The sequence below is a fragment of the Physcomitrium patens genome, chromosome 14, assembly GCF_059467195.1.
Source record: "Physcomitrium patens ecotype Gransden chromosome 14, ASM5946719v1, whole genome shotgun sequence".
In the NCBI taxonomy this organism is placed as follows: domain Eukaryota; kingdom Viridiplantae; phylum Streptophyta; class Bryopsida; order Funariales; family Funariaceae; genus Physcomitrium; species Physcomitrium patens.
In genome coordinates, this window is record NC_143423.1 from 9,502,633 (window position 1) to 9,514,202 (window position 11,570).

General features: G+C 36.3%; 1 protein-coding gene across 1 annotated transcript; it reads left to right on the forward strand.

The window, feature by feature from the left end:
* The first annotated feature begins 779 nt into the window (after positions 1 to 779).
* LOC112291573 (peroxisomal acyl-coenzyme A oxidase 1) lies at positions 780 to 7,116 on the forward strand. Its single transcript, XM_024539166.3, has 14 exons — positions 780 to 1,128; positions 2,173 to 2,281; positions 2,394 to 2,455; positions 2,707 to 2,916; positions 3,034 to 3,121; positions 3,348 to 3,510; positions 3,803 to 4,001; positions 4,325 to 4,522; positions 4,645 to 4,776; positions 5,106 to 5,223; positions 5,381 to 5,491; positions 5,861 to 5,930; positions 6,227 to 6,407; positions 6,639 to 7,116. Exons 1-14 carry the CDS (start codon positions 982 to 984, stop codon positions 6,852 to 6,854), a joined length of 2,004 nt encoding a protein of 667 aa, XP_024394934.1. The 5' UTR covers positions 780 to 981; the 3' UTR covers positions 6,855 to 7,116.
* Positions 7,117 to 11,570: the final 4,454 nt, after the last annotated feature.

The window sequence follows — 11,570 nt, forward strand, 5'->3', positions numbered from 1 at the left end:
GTGCTGACCAGAATTCCAGGCGTCATTCTACTCTGCCGCCATTAAGTGACCTGGTTCAGGACCTGACTGACATCCACAATTCCTCACTCTCGCCAGCGGGGTACCCTTTCTTCCTTCCTTGTTGGCACCGTTCATACTGTCCCACGTCGAAGGAATCAATTCCCTCGGGAACCTTCCATGAGGGTACGTCGCTGCCTTCCCTGCTCCACCCCGCCCAGAGCTCTTCTGGCAATGGCTCTCAACTTCCAGAAGCGCCACGAAAGAGTGAAGCAGCAGACACAACAAATTGTATGGAACAAAATGGAAAGAATGATAAAACGAAGCCCCGAGGTATGGAACGAACGGGACCATTACGGAGACGTGGCACTCACAGTAAAAGCAGCCAAAGCAAATAAACAATCCGAGGAGGAAACAAATATTCACCAATGCGGCGGATGAAATCAAACGGGGGGGGGGGGGGAAGTGTCAGTCCTACAGCAGCTGCCAGTCAAGGTCGATGGCCTAATTCTGATAAAAACGAGCATTTAATCCCCCCGAAGGATTGAGCCAACGGGGTCTCGCCATGTGGAGGTCCAACAAGGCGAGAAGCGGTGTGTTCACACCGCGGAGGCGGGATTATCCAAAAGCAAGGGAAGCGGGATTGGCCAATGTTTCATCCGTTGTAATTAGACTAGGAGTAGCGCGTGTTCACACTGCGGGGGGGGGGTTGTGTGACGGGGGCTGGGTGGCTGTAATGCAAATAAGGGACCGATCGTCACTGTTTCTTCGAGAGCTCTTGTTGTCGTTTGCTCAGCCGTGCGGCCTTGGCCTCTCTTGTGGAGCTGCTGCTAATGTACTTTTTTGCATCCGAAGCACGACCGCGAGGTGGAGCATCGTGTTAGGATTGCAGTGTCTCAATTCTTGCGCACTTTTAAGGCGTTTTTTTGGTGCGTTTCACGTTGGGATTGAGTGTGCGTGAGTGATTTTTCATTCGGAGGCGAGATGCAGGACGGGAATGGCCTGGATCATTTGGCCGGGGAGCGGGCCATGGCGCAGTTCGATTTGCAGGCCATGAAGGTCTACTTGGCGGGAGGCCAGCGGGAGTATGAGATCTCGACCAAGATGGCGCAGCTTGTGGCTAACGACCCGGTATGATTGTGTTTTTTTTTTTTTTTTTTTTTTTTTTTTGTTTTTTTTTGTGTTTTTGTGTTTTTTTCCTTTTCGATGTGTAACTGGGTTGTGGTGAGCTGGCTTGGGGTTCGCCGTAACAATTCTGGTTTATTAGTATTTTATGAGATGGAGGAGCAGGCTTTTCGCTGGAGGATATAGTGCAGGGTGCGGTTAACGATTTCGTTGTTGTTATTGTGTTATCAGTTTGTGTGTGTGTGTGTGTTTTTTACGTTTAGTAACTAAACTTAGCACTAGTAATATTGTTATTATGATGATTATTTTGTTTTTGTTGTTTAGTTCTTTATTGTTACGTTTTTTTCTTCTTTTTTTTTTTTTTTTTTTTTTTTTTTTTTTTTTTTTTTTTTTTTTGGGGAGAATCTACAAGCTTGGAAGCGAAATTGTTCGTAGACATTGCCTGGAAGTGTTGGTCCATCTTTTAGGGTTAAAATTGCGTTTGGTAATTTGGATTTAGTTTTTTCGACGACTTACATTGGCGCATTTTTTAGAGCCTCTCTAATTGGGATATTTTTGTGACAAAATTTGTTAGCTAGAGAGATCTAAACAGAGTCATTGTTCCCTATGTCTCTATTTTAAAGTTATATTTCCTCTCATTTGTTGCATCTCCAATTGCCTTCGAACGATTGAATTATCCGATTCTCTCTGGGGAGATAATTACTGGATATTTGATAAGGAATGGCGCTCTACCGTGATTGCCATAAACGTCTTTCGGAATTTTATTTTGTGGTAGATATTTATTCATTACTCAATTTCAGAGTGTGTGAACTACAGTAGACTTTTAGTACCATCAATACCAATATTGGGGTATCGCATCTAGCTTATTGTATAATTTGCATGCATATCATAAAATGTTACTCTCGTCAACTATAAGTTAACTGATGGTTAAGAAGTATTAGTAATTATTTACTGTGTGGGAATTGCTAAGTTTTAAAGCAACAGACTTGTTCTAGCTGCGTACGTTTTAAATTGGTACGAGTACATGAAGCGACTTATATTTTCTTTCAGGTCTTTTCTAAAGAGGACAGGGTGAGGCTAGCCCGCAAGGACCTCTACAAAAACTCCCTCAGGAAGGCTGGTCATGCATGGAAGACTATCTTGGAAAAGGGATTATCTGGTACAGTTTTGCTGTTCTGCCATTTGCATTCTCGTATCTGCATTATAGTCCAAGGATGTGGATGTTCGGATGCTGAACTGGTCGTTTTCTAAGAGATTGTCTGTCCTTCCAGAGGTGGAGGGCTTGAAGCTTCGACATTTCGTTGATGAACCCACTTATACAGACCTTCACTGGGTAAATTTAAAATCTTGTTATTTGTAACCTTTTGTTCTGTAATTCGTATACCTAGTTTTGATTCATATTGTTTGAGGAAATTCACATTAATCAAGCTGTCTACACCAAATCGTCCAACAAGTTTCCCCGGTCTTATTGTACAGTTGGTGTGCGTTTTAATCATGAAAATATAGCATTATTTTGGTCTCGAAGTTGTTCAATTGTGACGATGACATTCACTACTGATTAGGAAGAGCATTTAATATGCGCAGGGTATGTTTATACCTGCAATCAAGGGCCAGGGTACCGAAGAGCAACAGCATAAATGGCTCCCACTCGCTTACAAGATGGCTATCATTGGGTGCTATGCTCAAACAGAACTTGGGCATGGCTCTAATGTACAAGGATTGGAAACTACAGCTACCTTCGATCCTACAACCGATGAATTTATCATGCACAGCCCAACTGTGACTTCAACAAAGGTAGTTGTCATCAAGCATTCTACTGAAATTAATCACCACCTTTAATGGTTGCTCGCTTGTAGAGGGATTGATCTTTTTCATGAGGCTATTAGTGGATTTGTGTAAATCATTTTGCAGTGGTGGCCTGGGGGACTCGGGAAGGCATCAACCCATGCCCTTGTGTACGCTCGGTTAATAACTGATAAGAAAGACCACGGTATTCATGGTAATATTCTTACTTCCTTGCTTGAGTTTTCTGATGCCGTATATGCAGAAGGTTGCTTCTTAGCTGTTGTTCACTTGGATCCATCTTTCCGTTACTTTATATTTTAGAGAGTAATAGTTACTTTGTTCATAATCTTCAAAACATCCCTCTCTCTCTCTCTCTCTTTTTCTCTCTCTCTCTCCCGCTCTCTTCTTTGGAGTGAGGTGATGGATTTCTGTTCATGCAGCTTTTATTGCTCCAATTCGAAGTTTGGAGGACCACACGCCGCTGCCCAATGTCACTGTTGGAGACATTGGTGTGAAGTTTGGCAACGGTGGATACAATACTATGGACAATGGATTCCTACGATTTGATCACGTTCGCATACCACGAGAAAATATGCTTATGAGGTATGTCCTTGGATATTTTTCCAAGAGGTTGTATGATTCAATGTAATTAAACATGTTTATTTAATTATAATAAATTGATGCTACAGGGTTATTTTTTTATAAATAACACATCCATTATGAATATTGTATTGTGGTCATTCGCAATTGTCCGTGTTTTATTCAATTTTTGAAGGGCTGAAGAATTTATTGTTACACTTAATGAATACTGACCTACTTGCGTTTGTCATGGGATGTGTTAATAGTAACATAATGTAATTCTCATCTCTTTGGAATGTTGAACTGGGTTGGTCAGATTAGCGACTGTTACAAAAGACGGGAAATACGTGCGATCGAACAAGCCACGTCAACTTGGTTACGGAGCTATGGTTTTTGTTCGTCAAGGCATTGTTATTGATGCCTCTATTTATCTTTCTCGTGCAGTCACTATTGCTGTTCGTTATAGTGCTGTACGTCGTCAGTTTGGCAATAAAGACGAGCCTGGTGAACTCCAGGTTAGTTTTTGACTTTAGTACACGTCATTGCAATTTATTGATGTCTTCGTTCACTTGAAATAATGTCTTAGTCTTGGTTTCATTTCCTGACACCTCAATAGGTTTTTAAAGAAGTCGAGGATTTATTTTTCACAAAATTAACACGGCATCGGGAATACTTGTTTGAGTTCGTAGCATATTTAAGCGAATTTATAGTTTGGCGGGGTATGATTGAATTTGGACATGTTAATCCTTAAGCCATATCTTCGTTCTTTTGGAGTTGTCTTTTTTCCTAATCACATTGAAGTACAGTTTTGAGATTAAATTAAATAATATGACTACAGGTTATACAATACAGAACACAGCAATCTCGGCTCTTTCCACTGCTGGCAACTGCGTATGCTTACCGCGCCGTCGGTTTCTGGATGAAATCATTATACGCTGACGTCATGAAGCGTCTGAATGATAATGATTTTTCTACCTTGCCGGAGGTCCATGCTTGTACTGCTGGGTTGAAATCTATAACAACATCTGTCACCGCTGTAAGTTTTACGGTCTTTATGTTTCCAGTTCTGTATGTTAATTCAGAGAAGCTCACTTGTTTTTGATGAAAAAGAGGCTTCATATGCATGAGATTGTAAATTGTGGTGTTGAATTCTAACAGGATGGTATAGAAGAGTGCCGCAAACTTTGTGGAGGACATGGCTTTCTGTGTGCAAGTGGCTTACCTGAACTCTATGCTGCCTACGTGCCTGCCTGCACATACGAAGGAGACAATACGATACTTCTCCTTCAAGTACTTGCTTTATGCCTATCCATTTGAAAATCTGCAGGTTTACATTAGTTTGTTCCTTTGTGGTTGAAAAGACATGTCCAGGAATCGAAGACTACTTTTCTTACGATTGTCATTTCCTTGTGTATGATATTGTACAACTTTTATGTTGTACAACTATCGTACTTTACTTGCGATTACCTACTAGCTCTCTTAAAACAAATGAAACAAAGCAGTCTCAATTGTTGGGACAATTTAACTAGATTAAGTTTTTTCTCCTTGGATCTGCATGTGGCTGTTCTACATAACCTCCCAACAGAGCTGCTCTGACGGACGGATATTTGTCGGAACAGGTCGCACGTTTCCTGTTAAAGACCCTATCACAGGTTAGCAAAGTACGACCCGTTGGTACTGCGGCGTACTTGGGAAATATCAAGCAGCTTTCGACCCAGAATTGCAAGGTTTCCCAAGGTACACTAATTTATGTGGACTAACCAGAGTAGAAATCTAAGTGTAAGGATTGGTGTTTAAACTTCTTGTTATATATCTCTAAAGCGTTTGATTATTATAGGCGCATTTTTCAAATTTAGAGCAGTTTATCATCAAGACCTTTTATTTGTTTGCACAGGTCACGATTGGCTGAATACATCGGTTTTATTGGAGGCTTTCGAGGCAAGGTCTGCCCGTCAAGCAGCTGCAGTTGCTTTGCGTTTGGCCAAGGGATCGGGATCAGAAGCTGGTGTGTTACATTCTTTTATGCAGATTCACGCTTGTTGGTTATTTCACTGTGTCGACAGTTCCAAGATGCTGCAAGATGTGTCTTTTTGACGTGAAACACTCATTGTATTTCAACTCTTGGGGGTTTTTATTTTTTTATTTTTATGATTTTAATTCTCTTCTTGTATTGTTTCTTATTTGCTAACAGCTTTGAGGAATAGGAACTGTCACCCTTGTACTGTGTGCGGATTTTAGGTAGATATGGCGTTTGTTCAATGTGCGATTTGTCTCTTATGAAGCAAAATGCAGTAAATGAAAACATGGTGGAATTCCCTGTAATGGTTTATGTTCTTGCAACCTTTTAATTTCTATGTTTAAAAATCTTGGACAGAATTCCAAGAAAACACGCCTGAACTGGTGGAATCAGCTCGTGCTCATTGCCAATTGATTCTAGTGTCTAAGTAAGTAGCGAATTCAGTTTTCCGACAGTTGCATTAAAATAGACTACAATTTTCAACTGATCTCACGCAAATATCACATGCTCTTGGTTCTCAGGCACATGTGAACTACTGGAATGACTTGTACCTATATTCTATTTTAGACCAGTATGTTGTAAATTTGTTGTTTTGGAGGAATCGTTCTCATATTTAACATTATTCTGACTGATTTAAATGCTTTTGAATGTTCACTCTAATTCTTGATTTGCTCTTAGAGGTTATTTCTAAGAAAAATGTGGTTGACTGGCGGGTTTGACCAGGTTTATTGAACAATTACAAACTGGAACACCAGAGGGCATTAGGAAGCAGCTGGAAGTCTTATGCTACACGTATGCTTTTTCTCAGTTGATTGACAATGCAGGAGACTTCTTGGCGACAGGTTATGTGACAGGAAATCAAATTGCACTTGCTAAGGAAGAATTGAAGCACATGTTTGATAAGGTTAGTTGTCATGTTCTTTTCACTACAACCAACTTGCTGGTGAGATGCAATCCAATTGGGTCATGTAAGTCTTTGTTCGAGCTCTTTCTGGAGCAAGAAGTCGCGGTTTCTTTCACCTATTTGAGCTGGTGATGTCTGGAATGGTTTCAACAGAAAACTTGCTGGTGTTTCTGACGAATCCGGAAAGTTTCTCATATTGTTTGTTAATATTGCATAATTGGGTGTGTGCAGATTCGACCAAACGCTGTCGCCTTGGTTGATGCTTTTGACCACACTGATGACTATCTGGGTTCAGCTTTAGGGCGGTACGATGGTGATGTCTATACTCATCTCTACAAGGGTGCATTTAAAGAATCATTAAATGACACTGTGGTCGTGGATGGTTACGAGGAATACCTGAAGCCTGTGCTGACTCAGAATTTATGGGCACCGCATTCCAAGTTGTAGAGGGGAGTACACTCCTAATTCCTACCGCACGTACGTGATAGTTCATTGTACCTGCTATCGCTTCTCAGCAATGATTGTGTGCAGCTAGATCTTTGCCAGTATGACCAGTAGGCATAGATAGAAGGATACATAGTATTGAAACGAAGTTGTCGATATTCATTTTTCTGTAGCATTACGATCATACAACCCTTGTTATTTTTTCTAATTCACATTGGGCTATGATCTGCAAATAAGCATGCAGAGTATGATTTGAAGCTGTTTACCATGTACACGCACAAATGAGCTGTGATATCTCTCATTAGACTTGTAACTGTCGGACATTTCTGCATTTGACGCTGCTGAAAATTTCTACGTGTAGATTTCTGCAGCATATCCGGCTTTAGAACAATGTATAGTGCACTTCAATTCTGTCTCGGCCATAGGTTCGGACTGCTTGGAATTACACTTGTTGCCATCCACTAGAGTCTGCTAGATATATGGTTGTACTCCACATGCTCTCGGGGCCTGAAAACAGCATCGATGAATTAATTTTATGCTCCCACCTATACTCCGTTGTTACGTTGAGGGATGCTTGCTTAGCACATTATATAATCCATCTCGGTGAACTTGAAGACTAGCGACACTAGTTTGCAGAAGTTTTTTTTCGACATTTCAGTATGATAAATCAAATCAAGTTTACTTATACAAACGCAACTAGATCGGCAAAAAACCGACGGTTTCATCGAGGAACTGCAAGTCAATCAGATGAAATGAGCTTCAAGTTAAACCTCTCCGAGAATGTGGATGCCACTTGGAGCGTTTGATGTTGTGAACAATTGTAGTGGCGATTTAGGTTATTATCGTTCAGCTGCAAAGTAGCGATTCGAAGGGAGTCTGTTGAAGAGAATTTTTCGTGTATAAGATTAGAGGTTCGCGATCAAAACGTGCGCGCAGTGTCAAGAACAAGATTCACGTTGTCGGGAGTAAACTCTACAGGTCGGGAAACATCTGGCCATGTCCAGTGCACACGTTTGTGAGGAGTAGTAATGCATTTGCTGTTGGTGTTCGGTAGAGATGTTGTCCTGAGTTCTGTCTATTGTTGCTGCGTATGGCAATTCATTTTGTATGCTATGGTACTCATTCTAAACACTGGCTTCAGCCGAGTCAGGTATTCTAACATCTCATCAATAGTGCAGTAACATTTCGAATTAGAAATTAGAGATACAGTGAATCAATTTTCAAAGATTACTTCGAGGACGTCTGTCATGAAGGAATCCTGCTTTAGCTAATAACACATCAGAAACATCACCTTAAACACTATTGCACGCTTATTACGTTTTCATTCACAGTGTTTTAGGGTTTTGGGTTTAAATTGATTCATCTTGGTATCTCATGACCACTCAAAATACAGTGCTTATCACAGCAACAGAAACCTTGTTGCTCAGAATAGGAGTCATATAATTGATTTAAGCAACGGATAAATTTCATTTATTATTATTATTTTTTTTATGAATATTTTATTTATAGTCTCAATTCTACAGTCTTAAGCTAACATGTTTTTTTGTTGTGTTTTAAAAATCTTCTCTACACAATCTTTTCTATTCTTATGTAAGTCCATCATCTTAACTAATTATCATATTCATTTGTTGCTCTTAGATAGAGAATATGCATGTTCTAACAATGTATAGTCAAAGTATTTTTATGATTGAAATATTGAAGGATGTGATTAAAAAAAAAAATAGAAATAGAACCAGATAGAAAACTAGATTTATTGATAGCAAACAATCTATACATACACTATATAGAGATTAATTAGATAAGTAAGTTGTAAATTTTTTTTTAATAGTTTTTTCTTTTTATATGGCTTTTCTAATTTAAAAATAGAGTATTTTTTAAATTCTTATTTTTAAAAATATTAAAAAATATTTATTCCGTATTTAAATATATTTATATATATATATTAACAATTATCTTCATGGATTTATAAGCTACTAATATTTTTTAGTTTTATAAAATTAGTCAATAAATAGAAAAACCAAACTAAATAAAAAATCACGTCTTAATTAGACTTGTAATATATATATTTATTTACCTCACAAAAAGAGGTCCTATTAAGCTTCTTCAATTGCACACTTACTATATTGTATTAATTCACAAAAGAATTTAAGGTTAACTTGGACTTTTTCTTTATTTCTTTTAAGAGACTTGTAAATTAGAAATTAGAGAAAGCATTAAATAACTAGTTGATTTTGAGAATTTTAAATACAAAGATCCATTTGCATGCATTGTAAATAATTTTTTACAAAAAATTGGATTAATTAAGCAAAGCTAGTAATGTTAATTGTTCAAAATAAATTATATTCTATTTATAGTAGAATATCTTAAATAATTTTTTTTAAAATCCATATAGTTCAAAGCTTCTTTATATTGTTTACACAAATAAAATTGTAGATTGATATTTTTCAATAATTAATTTCTATTTCTCTTTCCTTATATATTTTATTAATAACTTATTTCTATAATATTTATTTTCTCCATTGATCAATATGTCATTTTTTCTTTTTTCTTTTTCCATGGAGTCTTTTCTTATGATGAACATAGTAAAAAGTTTTCAAATTGCCCTCTACATATAGAAGCTTAATATAATATTTTGACCTATGTGTGTGTAACTAGGAATGTACACCAAATTTGAGAATTAAGGATAATGAATACAAGTAATGGATGTTCATTCAAATACATAATGTATGTAGATTAAAATGTTCTATCTATTTTGGCTTACCTTAGTAGTTTAAGAATCATAAAAATTGATTATAGATAACAAGACCATGTAAAGACACATTACTTTAAAATGGTATAGTATTTACACATCAAAAAATATCTTAAAAAATATCTTAAGAAATTAAAAATTAAATCACCTTCTCATTCATATGCATTTTAAAATTACAAACCTTGGTTTTTATTAAGATATATATTCCACTCATTCTATAATTTTCAACTACAATAGGTTCCTAAAATCCATAAATATATGAATAATAAAAATATTTTTTTCTAAACTTAAAAAATAACTTGTAAAAAGTATAACTCTATGTTTCTAATTTAACTTAATAGGTAATCATTTTTAGAAAAATATTTATTTTTAATATTAAGTCAATGAGCATTTTGCAAATATTTAAGTGTACTTGCAATCCTTCTAATCAAAAGTCCATTGTATTAACATCTTGTTATTTTTTCTCCAAATGTATAATTTTAATTCTAATTAAGCTATATATATATAGATATATATATATATGTATGTATGTATGTATGTATATATGTATATATATAGATATATATATATGTATGTATGTATGTATGTATATATGTATATATATATATATATATATATATAGATATATATATATATATATATATATATATATATAATATTTCTACCACCTTATTTTAATAAGCATATAGAAGATAGGCTCATAATGTCTTAACACTTTCGATCATGTGCAAACAAATATAGAATTGTAATGTACAAGTATTCTTATTTTTTTAAGATTATGAAGCTAGAAAAACATGGAATATAATCTCATTGAGTATTATTCTATCTTTTCTACTGATTATAATATTATCATTGAATTCTGATATTTCTTTACAATCTTAGTTTTTTTATCAAGTTTGGAGTAGTGCCAATAATATGATTTCTTTTGATCCTACTTATTAAAAATTTGTTGATATTATGTGTCTCAAAAAATTGGCCAAAATATCTTTAACATCTTGTAGTTTTATCCAATTCTACCTAAAATAAAGGAACCATGGAGATTTCAATTTGGTTCAATTGATGTCTACACCTAATATATATTTAAATTGGTTTAATATTTGAATGACATGGTTTACATACTTTTCTTTTTCTAATTAATAATAGTGTACATTTATTTCAACCATCTTTTAAGAAACATAATTAAAAATTCTTCAGCATATACATTCAATGAAGCCATTATTCATGGTTTGATTTTCTAGTACCATCATTATCTAAAAATTGATTGCCAATCTTGTGACAATTATTTAATGTTCCTAATGAATCATCTACAACTTTTGCATTGAAGAATAATTGAACTCATTTTTGGTCTGAAAGGTGAGATTACAATCCTCAATCAAGAAGTCACTTACTTCTTCCATCGTCAATCACAAGTTGGGCACCCGAACTTACCGAGACAATCATCTAGAAATATCCACAAATTCAACCAATCACAGAAGAGTTTAACAGCTTTGTGCAGTAAATGCAATTTAAACATAAACAGGAATTCTAATGATACGAGGATGGAAGGGGGAAAATTACATGAATTTGTGCATCCTTCAGAGGATGTGAAATTTCTGAAAACAGCATGTTCACTTTGCTTCCATTGTGACCTCTCTGTAGATACCATTCTGCAGTGTTGTGCAGCTTCCTCAGTGCAAAGTCACAGATGCACCAACCAGCAGCACTCAATCCATTTGAATGCACAACTTTACAGGTTCCAAAAAACACACAAGGTGTCTCTTATGCCCTGCAACTTGTAACCAAAAAACAGGGCAACAATTCCATTACTATTTATTTATTTATCCACACACCCCCCCCCCCCCAATGTGAGCTAATCCCTGGTGCTTAGAGTGTAGCTGCAATGAGGCCCCCAACTTGCAGCTGCCTCATGTTGTGCATACCACATTTGACAGTTGTGAGCTACTTAAGAAACAAGCTTTCCAAATTGAGCA